Here is an 18,431-nt window from a genome sequence, read left to right as displayed (position 1 = left end):
GTTACTGATTTTTCTTTTAAATGATCTAGCAACGCCAATTCAGATACTTTAATTCCCTATCAGTGATGATACAGAGACCAGGATCAAAGCATTTTTACTGATAAACTTCCTCTAGCAAAATAGCTGATCGATATTGCTAGAGCAATATCTGATCAATAAATAATAATACGCTGTGTTTATAATAAGTCGTTAGAAATAACGATAAGATATGTTACATGTAAATAGCTGCTACTAAATGTGCATTCTTGATGGACACAAAACATTTCCACAAGACTAACCTTTTGGAGTTTTTAACAACATTCACGAGCTGTTGGGCAGACAAATACTTCAACATCAAGTCTTGACTGAGTGAGTGGAAAACTGCTTCAACCACGGTAGTGTCATCATCGAGTAGACGAGAAAGAATAGAGGCGGATACAAACTCTTTGTCCACTTCTTCGCAACTCTATGGAATATCAATCAAATATGTGTCGGCATCATTAGTACGATGATCGGCGTGAGACTTGACTTACTGCAAGTCTGTGTATTATAAATCTCAGTTAGTTGTAGTTGCACAATAATGAATTATAGTAGCCTCCTGAACGTAAATAGCGGGAAAAGCGTGTACTTACAAAAGGCTGGGTGCAACGTAGAATTATTAGAATGGCACAAATCACAATGTGAAACTTTTACATTAATTAAAAACGTTTCAAATGAAAACTTGGCTAGTTTATAGTCTGAGAAACAATCAGTGAATTTTTATAGTATCGTACCCTTGTGTGAAAGCTTTATAGACTTTTTTTAAACAGGGTCTACAGACATTCGAGTGATGTAACACAGGAGCAATTATTGTTGGAAGCCTTTCCTAACACCCCCAATAGTGCTTGTGTGACTCAAACTATTGAACTACTGATCATAAGTCAGCCATCTAACCATTGCACCAAGGCTGCTTCCAACGTAAAGATGTTTCAAATATTATTTGATAACAAATCATGAAGCATATAATTAGTGGACCATGTTTAGGACAATGAAATAAATTGAACAACAATGAAAGCTAGGTTATTGTGCCCTATTAATGTTTTCAGAGCAGTTCAGAGCACTATCAGTCAGGTTTTTAGAGCAAACAACATAAGATTGAACAATGGAGCCACTTTGAATCAGTAGTATTATTGGCTACACGCTGCCTAAAGAAGTTTTAGTGTTATTTGACATCGTTTTAACAAGAATCACAGCAATGCAAACACTGATGTAACAAAGTTGTTTCAATGATCTGAGTGACTAGACAATTTCTGATTTCCAATGCGCAACTTGAAAAGTAAAAATATAAAATAAATCAGTCATGGAATAGGGTACACAGCGACTACGTGGATTTCACTCTCACCACTAAAAAGGATGAATTACTGATTAACCCACTACTTGTCAACCAGTAAGACTGCACTTACCTTCATCCATCATCAAATCTAAGTGAGCATTTACTCACAGAAACTCTTGTTTTACTAATCAAGTTTTTAGACAGTAATAGTCAAACCAAAACCAAAGCATAAGTTGAAAATTTGTAAAATTGAAACCTCAATATGAATTTAAATTTAAACAGTCAACATTGTAAAATTAATTGAGGGTTTCATAATAGCTATTCTGTATTAAAAATGAGCAATATATCTATTATTTTAGTGTGCTTCAAGCACACGCCATAGAGAGGCTTCACTATTTTAGTCAGTAAAATTCTGCTGATTCTGCTAAAGCGATCAAATAAATTTCACTCACTATAATTACAGGAAAAGGAGGATTGGAAAAGGCTGGAAATAAAGCTAGCTCTGTAGGAGACAACTTTATGACCGTTAAAAAGATGCTACAAGAGCTCTTGATTAAAAAGCAAAGTTGTTTGCCCCATATTGATTTTTTTTAAATGCGTAGACTGTCACTTTTACACCTCCCTCAGATATGTCCAAGATTTTTTACTCCCATTTTTACTCCCATACTCCAAAGAACAACTTATTAAATCAACAAACATGAAATGCCTGCTCCGCCATTTAAAAATTTTCTCATCCTGCGGATTGTGTACACCATTACATAGTCTTAGCACTCACCTTCTGCCGGAGCAGGGCAGCGAGTTGCTCCACTCCTTTCTTCCTTGCGAGGGAAGAGTTACTGTGGAGGTTGAGTATGAGACTGGTGTCTTCGTCACCGCACTGGTACTTGAAGCTCGATACTGAAAGAAGAGCAAACTCCTCGACTAGGGAACTTCCTGGGCTGCTCTCCATCTGCTTCTTAATCTCACTTTCTACTACCTGACTGTAACTGAATAGAAGACATAGTTCTACTACAGCAATCATCCTTTGTGTATCCATTGTACTAATGTATCCATTATGCGGTACAAAGTGAATTCGTAAAACAAAAACTTCAGCTGTTGTTGAATTTTACTAGGTTATCTTAGTACGCCTAATACAGATATACATTCATCTATAATCACCTCAACTTGTAAATTTTCTGGGATACAATATAAAATTTGAGAAAATACTTGGCTCCATATTGGAATTCATTTTTAACATACAACTGAGGAAGTCTTTAGAAACTATGTAAAGAAGCTAGTAGAAATCAAATGTAAAGAAATATGAAAATAATAAATAAGATAAATTATTTTTTAACTTTAACTAGTCCAGGTTAGGGACAGTAGGTGCATATCTTTATCAGCACCTTTACCTCTGAACCGATGCATTGCTGGGCCTACACTTTCATTTTGTATCTCCTTGATAAAGTAACAATAAAAAATATCATTATTGGTCATTATAATTTGTTTTTATATTCAATGAAGTTTTTGTTATAATCATTTTTAGGTAGTTTTATATCGTGTATTTGTTTTAAAGTGTGATTATCTGAATGCTTATCATTGGATTTTTGAGATAGAGAACAAACTGAACATAAAATAATACATTCGCTAATATTTGCTCCAAGATATGATGGTTTAGTCATATGAAGCAGATATCGAACTAAACCAACTTTTTATATAGTGGTTTGACTGTTTAAATAAAATTTGTCTGAAATATAAAGCGCCTGTTCAACACTGATTAAAAGAATAACAACCACCAGTAATTTCCAACAGTTTAGAATAAAAAAACCACAATTTATGACCAGCCAGCTGAATTATTATCAAGCGCACCGACACGCGTGTTTATAAGTAGAGCAACATGTTGCCAAGTGTAATATTGCGTAGAGGTGAATCATTGAGATCGTGTTAATTTATGGTTATTAAGTTAATTGTTGGAGAAAAGCAAGCAAGATAAAGGCAGCTGTAATAAAACCAACACACTACCAATGATGTAAGGTTTAAGCAAACATTTCTCTCGACATAAAACTATCTCTAACATACAATATCTGAAATTTCTCAAAACATTACAGTTTACGCCGTAAAGTATAGTCTGGGGTAAATTAGAAGAAGTTATCCAACAAATTACTATCGCTTCCTTTCGGGAGTTCACGTGTTTCTAAAGTAAGAATTAGATATTTTTACAAATTTTATTAATTTAGTTTTTATATACAATATAGGTTTTTACATTAAGTTTTATATAGTCTTATATAATGCATTCGATTTAGTGCTATAGGTAGTTGGCAGATTTATCATTGTTTTTAGAATTAAACCGAGTACAATCTAACAAAAATACTTGCTCCAACATACAAACGTTTTGAAATAAGGAGTAAATATAGTAACAGACTAACATAATTTCACATGTTGAGGCTTTACTGTATAAAATGCATGTCTGAGTAAAGAAATTTTCCAGTGACTAGTTTCACTTTAGAGACAACATAAAGCTCTAGCAAACCACAGTAACGACTGAGTTGAACCTATTTAGAGCCATATTTAAACCATAAACGCATGTAGTATATTTTATAAATGTTGGGTTGGGAACATTGCAGATACTTAATACAGCTAATTGACTGAATGAGAATATCCACAAAAGTAATGCCAAATTTTATTAAAAATAGAAACCGTACCCCATTGAGACTATGACCAACGCCATAAACACAAGCCTAAGAGATACCTAAGAGATTTGTTATGGGTATGTGGATAACATACAATCTGACTCACGCGATAGAGCAAATAACAACCAGTGAGCGATACACAGCAAGTATATAAAGTATATAATATATACGCAGCAGAGAGCTGAGAGCATCCTTACTTCTGTTCGAGAAGACGAAGCATGCATTGAATTCTTTCTTTAACCAGAGACTCTGATTCAGCAGAAATATTGCCATCTTTGCTCTCCACGTACCCTTTACACATTAACCTGAGGAGATAACACACACATTTGACACAGTATATTAGCTTACCCTACTCAAATTTGTGAGCAAAATAAGATAAATTCTATTATTATCCAGTAAGACCTGTTTGTATAAAAAGAGGAAAACAGGCTATACAGTGCGCCCTCAGGTTATGATGACCCTGATAAACAATTTTTTTCGGCCAAGGATGTAGAACATATGAAATATTTTTCGCCATAGGATATCAACGAAAATTTCACCCAAAATTCTAATTTGGCTGTCAGTGTACTGAATACATCGGAATAACCAATATGCCGATATGCTATTCGCTCAAATCCCTCACACAATGCATGAAAGATATATGACGCTGCATCTCTCTCAGTTTGGCGTTATTCGTTACTAGTTATTATGAAAACAAAACCGGAAACAGATAGGTAATAAAATATTAAATTTTTAAAAAGTTGAAGTTTAGCAAAATAAATAAAAATAAATGCTAAAACTCCTTAAAGTATGTATTTAGCGAGCTAAATTCATTTAAGTTAAATTCAACGTTTATGTTATGCGTCTGCCTCGAAGTTAAGAACTCCCTACGGTATGCACTGCACATGGACATTGTAACGTTACAGTTTATTGCAGATTATAACCACTTAACACACTAAAGTTACTGTAGGTAACTATAGTTAGTAAGGTTAACATATTATTTTTATAAAAATATTCAAAAACAAAATTTTGATGATTGTTACCAAGGGGTGTTTGCATTAGATATTTACTATGGGTTTTTATACCGTTCCGTACGAAATTTTCGGCTCACAGTGCCAACAATGGAACAAATTAAAATCGTATGGTGAGGGTCCACTGTACCTGATTATGGTCAGAACATCGCTTTCTCCAAGAACACAATCTGACAAGAGTGACTCAAACAAGCACCAATACTCCGGTTTTCCCTGAAGTAGTTCAGTGCCATTAACACCGCCATCGCTGCTGCTTGTGGCTCCAAGTCTGCTGTCCTTTATCACGGCTGGCACAAGGTGTGTGAGAAGATGAGGCCAAAATGGCTGCAAAACACCCCACTCGTGCAGCTGAGTAAGATGTTGCACCACGCCTGGTAGTCGGCATAAATGCTTGAAACACCTGAGAGAAGATTGAAAGAGGCAATCAAGTTTTTATGCTTTCAGAAAACTACAAATATCTTTGCATCTTTACTAAAAGGCTGCTTATCAGTCTTGTCCAGTCTCACCACACTAACAGCAAAAAACAATATATTCCTTTTATATATTTCTATACTAAGATTTGTGTACTACCGATCACGTATTCCAGCTCACCACAATTCCACTAATCACATCACAAAATCTTTGAACGTGTTGCCTTATTTCAAACTTCCTCGTTTCTGCATTTGTGTTACAAGTCTAAAATTTTGCGTAAACTATGCCCAGGATATTTGTATTTATCCTTCTGCACATATGGTAAACATCGTTTTCTGTTCCGTGATACCAACATACTCCATTAACCATTGTTTGTTTCAGTTTATGAACAATTCGCTATGCTGACTCCTCCGCAATACTATTAGATTACCAACTTTTGAAACGCTTTTGGTCAAGTCACTTAATAATTTATTATTTCTGTCTTTTCACTTTTTGTTTTGGTATGTAACAAAAACAAAAATATTTTGTCATCGAAACAATTGTATTCCTTAGGCAGTCCACAATAACTTTTATAGAAAAAAATGTTTTAAATATGATATTACAAAAAATATAAAAAGAAAGGTACTGTCATGTGGTGTCAAAAACAGAAACGCACGAACAGAATTTATACAAGACTTGAAATGGCTATGCTTAGGTATACATCTTAGATATCTCTTTTGACAGACGATTGAAAGAATTAGCAATACAATTGTTGAGTGCATCGTTTGGTAAAATGATTACAGCATCCCAATTTCGAGTAAGAAAAACCTTAACTTATCTTGAATGTAAAATAATTCACAGCATTTTTATTTCTTTACCATAAATAGGAGACTATTTTTATGATCTTTTTCTTATACTTTTTAGTATGTTTTTTCCCATGAAAACACCGATTTGTAGAAAAAGTATTTTTCCTTGATAATTAATTTTATTATTTCAGCCTTTGTTACTGTCAGGAACACACGAATGAAGTCGATTAAAAATTTTACCGCAAGATTAATAGGTCTCGCGAAGTTTGATGAAGCAGAGATAAGCACATTTGATAAGCAAATGGTGGCCAACAGTTAACTCACCTCGCTACTAATAACATTGAGAATTGACAGTTAGTGTTAATAACACTCCTTTCCAACCAAATTATTTATGCCCTATTTTATTCTGATGAATATGAATTATGTTGATTTACATGTACTACAAACAAATATGTACAGATTCTACAACAAGACCTCTTAAAGCACATAAATTACATAATTTTTTTATTATATATTTAAATACATCAGAGTCTTGGCTTTCGAATGAGCCTATATTCAATACACAAAGAATAATAGAACTACGAAAAACGGGGTGTCAAAAGTACGTCCTGCAAAAAAAACACTTGGTTCAGGTACTCAAAATGTGGCGTCATAATTCTCATTTAGCCTTAGGTCGTCGATCCTTTTCGCTACCATTGAGGCTGCGTTTTTCTGTGACAATCGGTGCTGTTAAACCCGGAGAGCGCTAATAATAAACTAAGATTCTAGATAATCAACAATGCCCGCGATCGAGCAAACGCCGACCAATACAAACACATGTTCTGGGTTAATTAATTATGCTTCAATAAATGTACTGTCATTGATAAAGGTAATGAAATCACATCGATTAAATTATGACCTGCGGTTGCGTGGCCCTAGGACTAAATGTCAATCGCACTTTCGCGAGATCACGCAATGCTTGAAATTAATTAGTCTCAGTCGTCACCCTTAACATCGAATTAAAAATAAAGAGCTAGTGCATAATATCATCGGAAAAATATAATATGGTTCTTGGAGTCTGAGGTACTTATCATAGAAATAATATGTACATGGAGAACTAATGACACTGATTCCTTTGTCATCTTCATTCATTCTCTGGAGTTGTCCTACCTTCGCCTGCCACTAGCGTCATTATCGTGACTTTCGTAGTTGATAAATAAGTGGTAAGAGCACACAACAACGAATATGAGAATTGTGACGTCACAATTTTCGAGACTATGCCAGTAAACTTTTTCGCGGTAGAGCTCTGGGGAAATCCTATAAACACCAACCAATGTCTGTCTCACCATGGCAAACAATAGCTCATTCGAAAGCCAAGACTCTGATGTATTGAAATATACAATAAAAAAATTATGTAATTTATGTGCTTTAAGGTTTCATTAAATGAAATATATAGGTTATTCACTCAAACAATATGGTTTATATATGTTCTTGGTAAATTGGACAGAACGTGATTTGCAGTGGTCATATGTTTCGCACTTGTTTACCAGTTGTGTTTACCACTGTGTTTACTACTGCTACATTGTTAAAAACCACAACAGAAACTTTAAAAAAATCTTAAACCACCATAAACCGGTTAATCTAAGCCATGCAAACAAATACCCTTCTTAGAAAACTATAACTTGAAAAATAACAAAACTATTAAACCTTAACCTTTCAACTGTGCAAATACTATTGCTCTGAGTTGTCTGCACTTGGCAGAAGTATCAATACTGTGCGCAAAGCTTATTATTGGTTGAAGTACTCGCTTTTATTAAAAATTGAGTTGGACTGAAATTAGCAGATAGCTAATAGGAGACCATCAATTAGTGTACAGGTAGCTTATATTGCTTTTAATAGCAATAATAGCTGCTCAGGAGAAAACTAACTGCTTATCATAAACTTCACAAACACTCCCTAAGATTTAGACACATTAAATGCATAAAGTTAGGTGTATACTATATATTAGTTATACCACTATATTGCTAGCTAGTGGCAGCCAGTGGTACAACAGTGGAATCATTTTCTGTCCTACGTACTGTACGAATCTGGGAACAAAAGATGCGGGCAGCATAAAAGAAGACAAGATGAGGAGCTTGTAGTACATCCAGATAAAAGAAAACACGGGCTTTTTATTACCTTTTAGGTAAACAGCCAACGGAAGGCTGAGTTTTAAAGATGAAGACCAAGCAAGACAGCGCCTCAAATCCATTTCTCGTTGACATCCTTTTAGTGAGCAAGGGGAGGACTAACTGCAGAAAGTCTCCATCCAATGTGACCTGCATTGTATACATGAACAGAACAACTGCGTGTAACTTTCCATGACTTGTTATGAAAAGTGACTGAACCTCAGTAGCTAACTTATAAAAAAATAGCAAAGGTTCCAACATAGATCAATTAAGATTAGGAAAATTGTGATTATTCCAACCTATTTCAAGATATCGATGTCTATATACCAATCAGAGTAGAATGTTCACTCGGTCTGCTCTATTAAGTTAACATTTACTGTGGGAAGGGAAAGGCAGTGTTTTTAAGAAACCACAACCAAGTGTGCAGTGATAAACAAAGACCATAGAACTTACCTTGTTACAGATGGCACTTAGAATCATATAGGAAGAGCATTTGTATTCAGAGCTCCGATTCTTTAGCCCCTTGGTGATGAAAGTTGCAAGCTGTGCAATAAAACTTTCTTTTATCACGTTCTGAAGTTGAATGCTGTTTAGAATGACCTTAGAGTAAAACCCTGTAGCCAAATGCACGGCCGAGCTGCCTGCTTCTTCATGCCCGTGAACCTGAAGCATTTAAAAGATACATCTCATAGAGACAAATCTAGAACCATCAGCTATTCATCTACATATGATACCTATAATTGGTCTTTGATAAAACTGGGCAACGCCTAACAACAGACAACCCTAACAATGAAAAGTGTTCTGTAATGTATATGTACAGAATAATCTCATTCACTACACTTTGTAGTGAACTTGCGGCTCTGCGTATCTGTTATATTGGCCTTGATGAGTTGTGTAGAAAGGCTAGAAGGTTTAAAAGGTGTCTATGTACATAGGTTAGAAGATTCACAAGTGTATTTGTGGACAAAGGCTAGAAGAATAAAACTAAATATGACAACTTTCAAATAATAACTGTAGTTACACTGATGAACTGATCCGGAAGAGACAGGACGAAGTTGAGAAATCCTTCATCTTTGTAAGCATGAGTAGCCACAGTCTGAATAGGAAGCTGAGTGCCATGTTGTTGAACTGGCTCCAGCCAATGCCACTTCTTATTGGCCTTGGACAGGTCGAGCATTTGAAGGACACGAGTGAATATATTTGTGTCGTGGTATGGAAAGGCAGACATGAGAAGGTCATCTATATTATAAAGGTGAATCTGATACCTGAAAAAAATGACAAACTAAGAAGTGCAGAATGATTTGTATGATGAATGTCACACATGAAGTTAATACAATCATCTTACAAATGACTGACAAGCATTTGTGATGCGCCAGACAGAGACAAGTGCTAGCAAGATCTGGCACATTCACAGGACTTCATCTCTACCAATCATGTGTGGCAGCACAAAAAGTGGATCAAAAAAGTTATCACACAAATTTAGTTGGCTGTTTTCAAAGCTTGAATATACCAGGACAGTTTGTACTGGTATAAAAAACAAAGTACAGACAAACCTCGACATACAAAGTTAATCCAGTCAGATGACTGCATTGTACACCAAAACTGTCATATGTTGGAGTAGATAATCTTATAAAAAAGGAAAATTTAGTTTAATTGATTCTAGAGCCAAAAAACAAATACAAATATTTTAACTAAGTTCTTTTAGCATTAAAAGAAATTAATTACATGAAAACACAAAAAAATAAACTTGAAAACTAATTTAATGAAGTATGTTCAGTACAAAGAAGTATATGCTGTTATTTCATCTTAGAGAAATGCGAATGGAAGTGTAGGATCAGTGAATCGCAGGTTCGGAGGTAAAGTCAACAATAGAAATACTGGTGTAATTTATTTAATTTAAATTTACAATCAATATAGTTAAGATAAATTGATTTATATAATTTACTATTATCTTTACATCTAATTTTTAATTTCTATCCCCTTTTTTAATTGTCTTTACTAAACTGCAATGTTTCAAGAAATGTCAGAGATTGTATGTCAGCAATTACTAGGTATGATGAAAAAGCACTTGCTCAAATTTTGTCAGCTGCTACCAAATTTTGATGTGGGGGTGATCATAGGTCGAGGTTTGACTGTACAGACTTTACATAACCCATAGAAAGAAGAAGCTGTATTGTTGGTCGTTGCCCATGCAGAGTTGCATTGCATAAGAAAAATATGAACAAAAATAGAGGTCGCTTGAGGTTTAGAGTGCTTCCTTCATTTGCAACTTTAAAGCCTAACAGCGTTGCCATTAGATGCTAGTTTATGATCCATTGTGTTACAGAGAGAAAAATGTCTTGACATGTCAAAGAAGCCTAGCAACTTCATATCCATGTTGTTTCATGAAAATATAAATTAAATATAAAAGGATCTCATTAGCATGATTGTAACTGAATAGCTGAATATAATGCGATATGTAAGTTTCAGTTGATAGTCGAGCCTCAAAATTTTAAACAGAGATCAATAAACACAAACTAAATATATTAGAACAAACCTGTAAATAAGCCATTCCAAGGCCTTATGCGCAGGTCGCAACAGAAAATATGGTGATAAGTGGATCAAGAACATCTTTACACGCTCGTCCAGCATCCGATTGACCTCGCTGCTCTGAACAAGCCTTTGAATGCTGCTTGCTGACTCATTGAATAAAGATTTTTCATATTCCATAAAAACATTGTCAATCTCGGTCAACTCCTCAAGACCGCTCACACCTGAGTGATTAGAAACAGAATTTCGGAAATCTTAGAATGTCATGAAAATTTTAATTGAATGCATAAATCTGTGTATGAAAGAGTAAGATAGAACACCAGTTGCCTTATGGTGTACACCTACCAAGGGCAAATAGGGCATCCTTGTCAAGATTCGCAGCTTCAGTAGGATCAAAAAGAAGAGAGACTCGTCTGGTTTGATCTCCGAGCACTGTTTGGGTATGAGGCAAAGCCAAACTTTTAAGCTGATTGGCAAGAGATGTCATTATGAATTTCTATTAGCAATTACAATCTGCAAAAAAACAACAGAATGTGGAGTCATGTAAGGTAACAGGTACAATTCTTGACGATGAATGGAATCTTGTAACCTAGAGTTCGCTGTGGTGTGAAATTGGGTGAATGGTGTGAGAGTTCATTATTTGAAAAATATTTTTACAGCAGTCTCAATTTGTGGGCAGCAATATCAAGCACTATTATGGCAAACTAGCACATTGGCAGTCTCGAGCACCGTGAGAGATCGTCATGAGTAATCATCAAGTGCATATTTAACTCTTTTTCTACCAAAATAATTTCTTTACTGGGACATCATTACATATTCAGTAAAACCTAATATTTGATAAAAAATGTGTATAAATCTTTATAATTTTTGAGACACACGGTCTATAAAAAATATTTTTATACCAAATTAATCATCATAAAATTTTACATTAGCTGATGCCAAGAAAAATACCAAAAATGTGATGCAGAATGAGAACGAACACTTTTCAGCCATTTTTGAAAAGACCACGAGCATATCCAAGTCGTACGACTTATCACTATTATTACAGTTTATGACATTATTATCACTGATAAAATACGATTAACGACTTTTAGTTGTATTATTGTTCAATAGCAATCACCCAAAGTCCATAGATCTAAAATTAGTAAAAATTCATAGCCGTAACGCGTCTAACACGAGCGGTCATTGCTAACAATAAATTGCGATAAAAAATAAAAGATTTTGCAAATTGAAACTACACTCAGGATGGGTTGTTAACACATTTTTATCGGCTCAACACATGCAGATAATTGTTTCCTTTCGCCTAAGTACAGATAAGATTGGGTAATTCAGTGGTGTTGTGGTAGCATTATTGCCTATAAATCTGATGCACCATGTTCAGTTCTCATGCGAGCGCTTCTTTTTCCTAACTCTCTTAAAGTGGTTTTGGACAGACGGGCTGACACTGCTCTTATTATATTAGATTGTGAATCTAAAAAGGTGTACATGCTTTAATAGTTTCATCGTGATTATTTTAAGCACTAATTTTCACCATTTGCGTGAATTATCGTAACACTTTGATGTATTTTTGCCAGTAAATGAGAACCTTAGTGTAAAGTGAGCTGCATTTTGATATGCCTTGCATTATGATCTTGGTCTATTTTCTATAATTGTTTTCAACATTACTTTAGACCTAGATTTAAAGACGATCAAACAAACAATCCTTACATGTTTTAAATGTCAGACTGCAAATGAGGAACAATGCTGAGCATGGAGGGTGGTACAGTTTTAGACGTGCTATAATTGTACTTGCGCTCATCAGGTGTTATCCTTATTTGGGGATTCAACGTTCTGGACAAACCACAAGGAAAAACGTCACAGTAATAGTCTAGGAACGAGTCGAAGTACTCAACCAACTGGGTGAGCAACCAAAAATTAAGTGAGTACAGAGCCAGTAGTACAGTGAAACCTCGAACCTCGAACAACTCGGCTTATGAACAACCTTTTGGAACGGATGTTCAAGAACCGAGGTTCCACTGTAGTTGGCTAGCCATATAAACTTGACAAAAGCTGATTTCAATTCCTGTTAATCCAGTCTATCCCTTTAGAATGTTTAAATTCTGTGAACAATGGGTCAATTTAATCTAGTTTGTTTAGTTTGAATGCAACAATTAACCAAAACTTTACCTTAAAATAGGGCTGTGCAAAATTATCGTATACATGTATAACAGGGACAAAACATCTTTCAAAGGTAACTGGAAACACTATCTCGAGGATCCTAAGGAATTAATGTATTTGCTTTCAGCAAAAATATACAACCAATACAAAAAATAGTATTTTTAATAAATTTTTAGGAACAATTAGCTGCAGTAAACACTACTATCGTTTTAGTAGACAAGTTTTAAATAATTTTCAAAAATTCATCAATTATGCAAATAATTGGCTTTTAATAACTAAAAATGATGTTTTTCTACACCAACTAATGTCTCAGAAGTTGAGTACAAATAGTTGCTGTATCATGATGGGCGCAAGCAAAGTTGACCTTCGAAAAACTGCCATTTCCTCCCCTAGCCTCTTTACAGCCACCACCAATTCCATAGTTTGTTTCTTGTATCACCTTTTTTAGCCTGTTAATGTTGAGTTTTCTTCTATTGGCTTCGATAGATAGTATCACAAAAAACATTGGGTGGAGTACACTGTTAGTTTCAGTAGGGATTAGTGAGCTGGTTTTGTTTTTTAACTTATGCTCATATGGCACTAGCTAGCAGGCGAAGTGTGGTGCAGCTAAGCTAATTTAACGTTTTTATGCTTCTCATTAACTTTTTTACAGATAAACCTAGCTGAAGTTCTTTACAGGATATGGCTAGAGCCAAACTTGGACCAAAATATATTCGCTTTTCCACATTTACCAATTTTAATTATACAAAATGTAGAAGATAAAATAAATCAGAAAAATTATAAAGGTGCAAATTTTTAGAATGTTTTAGGTTGATTGTGAAACTGAAACTGGTTTATTTTATTATCTCCTTTGCTATCTATTTAGCTATAACCAATGATATGCAGCCCAGCTGTATATCATTGCTAGAATATAAATAATAATTGAGCAGCATATTCTAACAGTTGATAAGACAAGCCAAAGATTCAATCATAGCTTCATATTTATACACATATGTTCATCCAATTCACTTGCAGATATACATCCACTACAACTACATTTACAGATACAGCTACGCTCAGACCTGCCAACCCAAGAGAGGGCAATGCATGAGATTTGGTTTTGGGGCAATTGATGTATCAATGATAGTATATATAAAATTGTGGAAATTGGGGCAACAATCTCACATATTTTCATTTTTTCTTAGGGGTGATTGCGTGAGTCTCACGCCCAATGCGTGCGAGTTGGCAGGTATGGCTACGCTACAGCTAAAAGATAGCCGAGATTTTAATGTCAGCATATCATCATATGTCAGTTCTACATCGAGAGTTACGCGTGTATTTTAAAAAAATGCAGTAATTGACATGGAAAAATATAAAAAAAACATTTGAGAAAGCAAAAGCCACCTGTAAACACAACGCACCTCACATTCGTCTTAGTATAATAACAATCATGCTATTCAAATGGGCAATAGTTCAAATATATAACATTTATGTGATTTTTAAACGTCAGACAACCAGTGCACAAATTCTCTATGACAATGTACTACAATGCCATTCATCGTAAACTGAACCAAATCCTGTCTAGCTTGCTAGAAGTGTATTTCATTCATAAGTTCTTTATCACAACATTACCATACACGAGACTGAGATACCGGAATTAATTGCGTAAGGTAATCTAACCAACATAACCTAGTCGGTACTAAATTGGTTCGAATCGCGTTAATTTTGAAAAACAGTGTCCCTTTCGACAGAACGCGTTTGCCCATTGAACTAAAAACCCCTATTGCAACTAGCCTGTCTTGACAAGCTGTTGTTTTTGCGGAGTTGTTCTCCCGTCGAGCGGGCGAGCAACACAACTGTTGTGTTGCTCGCCCGCTCGACGGGGGTATAACTCCGCAAAACAACAGTTTGTCAAGACAGGCTACCTACATGTATATTGCAACGGGCAAATGTGTCATGTTTCATATTGGTTAGCAACTCTACGTACTCTATATACCTGAGAATGATACTCAAAAAGCCCTTTTTATAGAGCCCACCACGTACATATATGATGTTCTTCTTAATTTCTTGTTAAAATAATGTATTATTATCTTCAGATGTTTGGTTGAAACTGAGAGACAACCAAAGCTATTTGGTTGTGATGTGGACTGATACAAATAACCAATTATACATATCCATAATTATTTCTTGTTTTTATATGCGTAACCATTATATGTATAGCCATTATCTAATCATATGTTGAGGGTGGGGCCTGTTTTTCCAATGATATACAGCCCCCCATGGGAGGCTGTATATCATTGGTTTTTTATTACAAACTTTCATGTACCTAGCTATTCTCTTTAGCATAGTTGAACTTGCTAAGGCCCGCCTTCTAAGATTATACATTGCCTCTATAGATATGTTCATTCTTGTGCACAATACAATACATACTGCAACCTTCACTGGATCTTTCTACAAACATCAACTAGTTCGACTTCACCTGCATTGCACCAGCACACACATTGCACAAGCAAACACAAGTATATCAGCAAGCATCATCTTCAATTAACAGTTAAGCTGTTAATCTCACAGATTGCACCAGCAACACAGTGCACCAGCAAGCATCATCTCCAATAAGCAATTAGGCTGACAATCTCTCAGATTGCACCAGCATCACAGTGCACCAGCAAGACAGTTGTAGCTCTCTGGTCATTTCCATTTGTCCAGACCCAGAGGAAATGACATTTTTCCTTTACCAAGACAGCAACAAGTTAGAACCTGCAATCTCTTTAAAACAGAAGGTCAGAGATCAGACAACCCCTCTCAGCCTACTAACCTAAATCCACTTCATTGGAGGAAGCAGTGGGATCCACGACAAAAAGGTATAAGACCAGATCACAAAATGCAAAAAAGAAGAATGACAACACATACGTCCAATAAACTACAACGATTGAATGAAGAGATTGAGAAAAGAGAGCGGCAAGCCGAATCACCCAGGCTCTGCACCCCAACAACGCAAAAAAGAAAATGACCTGAGCCCAAAAAAGGAGCTATGAATATTTGCAATAAAAAGCTATGGAGCCAGACTAGCGTAAATGAATACCAGAAAACCCAAATTAAAGCCTCCTCAGTTCAACAGTACCACTGATGTAGAGCTATTCATTTCACAATTTAATGGCGTAGCAAAAGCTAACCTTTAGAATGACAAAGAAACCACACTACACCTTCGAGGCTGTTTAGACAGACCGGCAAATGAATCTGGGAGAGGAGAGACACCAACAAAGATCTATAGCAGCTTGTGGAGGCAGTATGGCATGACAGCCCGCCGAGCCAAAGGCTGTCCAGATCAAATCAGGTGCACTCCTAAGCAGAACCTACATGACTAAGTAGCTGAGATCAATAGACTAGTCAACATTGCCTACCCCAAAATAGATGAAACTTTCCGAACCCAGACCGCAGTAAAAACAATTCCAGAAAAGACTAAACCACAACAGGCTACAGCAACACCTACTTGCCATGACTCATCACACATGGCCAGATGCCGTACAAATAGCAGATAAATTCTTGCAACTGGAAACCAAAACATGGGTGATCACGATAGTCGATCCAGAGCCATTGTTCGAACAAGTCCAAGCGATTTCACCAGACAAACTAGACATGATCTTAAAAAGCTTGAAGACTCTTATTATCAACCAAGCTAACCTGATGAGACAAACTAACAAAACTACCAAAAAAAACGCTTACACGATCGAAGCATACTTCCATTGTGAGAAGATTGGACATTAAAAAAGAGACTGCCAAAACTCAGGACAATAACAGCATAGACCGCCAAGCAGCCATCGAGAAATGCCATCGGTGTAGCCCAGTAACTGGTTCTATTCGGCCTGGATCAGCAAGGACTGCCCGAACCAGACCTATCCAACATGAAGCACAACCCTGTAAAAAGGACACACTTATACCGGAACCAGAAGCCAAAAGCTTAGCCTATGGAAGTTGTCTATACGTACCCGGCAAGATCAAAGGTCGAAAATTTGTCCACTATTTACCCGATACCAGAGCCAGTGACAGCATCTTATTGAAACGAGCTTTTGACTGCTTACCCTCCGAAATAAAGAACAAACTCGATGCAGAAGGAATCACAGCCTCAATGGCAGATGACAGCGGCCTTTTGCTCTACGGAACAATCACTCTACAATGTTGAATACGCAGTGTACCAGCGGAAGTTTCTTTCCAAGTTGCAAACATAGCGCAAGATGCCATACATTGTATGAAGTTTCTCACAGATTTCCAACGTCAGCTACTGATGAAAAAAGGCATGCTCAGGTTAGGAGATTACCTCCTAGCTTGTGCAGACAAGCGCGGTAAACCAGTTTGCTCAAAGATACAAGTTACACGGCTCACAAGTATTCTAGTCAACTCTGAGTGTCAGCCTGAGTGTTGTCTCATCACTGAAACAGCCACACAAGTTGAACTCATGGAAAATGTTAGCGACAAGGACCTCGTATTGAGAATTGCCTCCACACCAGTTAAGGTCTCAGGAAACAACCGACAAATAGTAGCGCAGTTTATCAACTCACACTCAACACCCATCAACATCCGACCAGGCACAAGCTGACATCCAACGGGCTGTTCACAAGTCTAGAGGAAGAACAGATCATCACTAACACTACATCAAACCTCCGCACCACCACGGAAATTCACCAAGTCTAACACTCCATTGGCAGTGAGCCACGTGTTCCCAAACACGTGCTACTCCTGCTGGAACAAGCATCCAAAAACTGCACAAATGCAAAACAACTCAATAAGCTTACACAGCTGATTACAAAATATGCAACTGTGTTTAGCACAGAAGAAGATGACTTAGGGGTGACTGAGCTAGTCACACACGACATTCATACTTTGCCAGAGACTCAGCCTATTAAACAGGCATCTCAGTGACTAGGGATAAAAAGGACCAAGAAGTAGAACGGTAATTACAGAAAAATTACAGGGCAATTACATTAAAAATCAGGACTGTAAAAGAGTGGACAACTCCCACCTGCCAAAAAAAATTGCACACGTTTCTTGGATTTGTGGGTTACTATTGTCGTTTCTGCCCTGATTATACCACTGTAGCCAAGCTGCTAAATCGCCTGACGGCAAAAGCTCAAATGGGGTAAAACAGAAGAGAACACTTCAGAAGCTGAGGAAATTTTTACTTGAAGCATTGGTGTTAGTCTACCCAGACCCAGCTATGTAATATATACTGGATACAGGTGCTAGCTTGGATAGTGTTGAAGCTGTGTTTTTGCAAGTTCAACAAAGAGAAGAGAGACCAATCGTTTATTACTCCAAGACTCTCTCTAGTAGCGAGAGGAACTACGGCATCACGAGAAGAGAACTCCTCAGATTGATGTTCACGGTGAAGCATTTCAGACCATGTTTGTACGGGCAACAACTCATCTTGCATATTGACTATGCTTCATTACAGTGGTTAT

The 18,431-nt window shown here is 36.3% G+C and overlaps 2 protein-coding genes across 4 annotated transcripts in view; one reads left to right on the top strand and one right to left on the bottom strand.

Moving 5' to 3' along the window:
• LOC137385672 (HEAT repeat-containing protein 1-like) overlaps nt 1–11,326 on the bottom strand; it is a 68,154-nt gene extending 56,828 nt beyond the window's left edge. Inside the window, exons 1-9 of the mRNA XM_068072192.1 lie at nt 11,185–11,326; nt 10,847–11,063; nt 9,332–9,575; nt 8,764–8,973; nt 8,321–8,460; nt 5,098–5,367; nt 4,155–4,262; nt 2,067–2,277; nt 279–445 (exon numbers count right to left, since the gene is read on the bottom strand). Coding sequence (XP_067928293.1) covers nt 279–445; nt 2,067–2,277; nt 4,155–4,262; nt 5,098–5,367; nt 8,321–8,460; nt 8,764–8,973; nt 9,332–9,575; nt 10,847–11,063; nt 11,185–11,326 — 1,709 coding nt within the window. The remainder of the gene's footprint in view (nt 1–278; nt 446–2,066; nt 2,278–4,154; nt 4,263–5,097; nt 5,368–8,320; nt 8,461–8,763; nt 8,974–9,331; nt 9,576–10,846; nt 11,064–11,184) is intronic.
• The window catches only part of LOC137406529 (syntaxin-7-like), a 383,065-nt gene that overhangs the window by 29,419 nt on the left and 335,215 nt on the right, over nt 1–18,431 (top strand). The window lies entirely within an intron of this gene.

Source organism: Watersipora subatra, chromosome 1 (assembly GCF_963576615.1).
Source record: "Watersipora subatra chromosome 1, tzWatSuba1.1, whole genome shotgun sequence".
NCBI classification, from domain to species: Eukaryota; Metazoa; Bryozoa; class Gymnolaemata; order Cheilostomatida; family Watersiporidae; genus Watersipora; species Watersipora subatra.
This window is presented reverse-complemented; position numbering and strand designations above follow the sequence as displayed.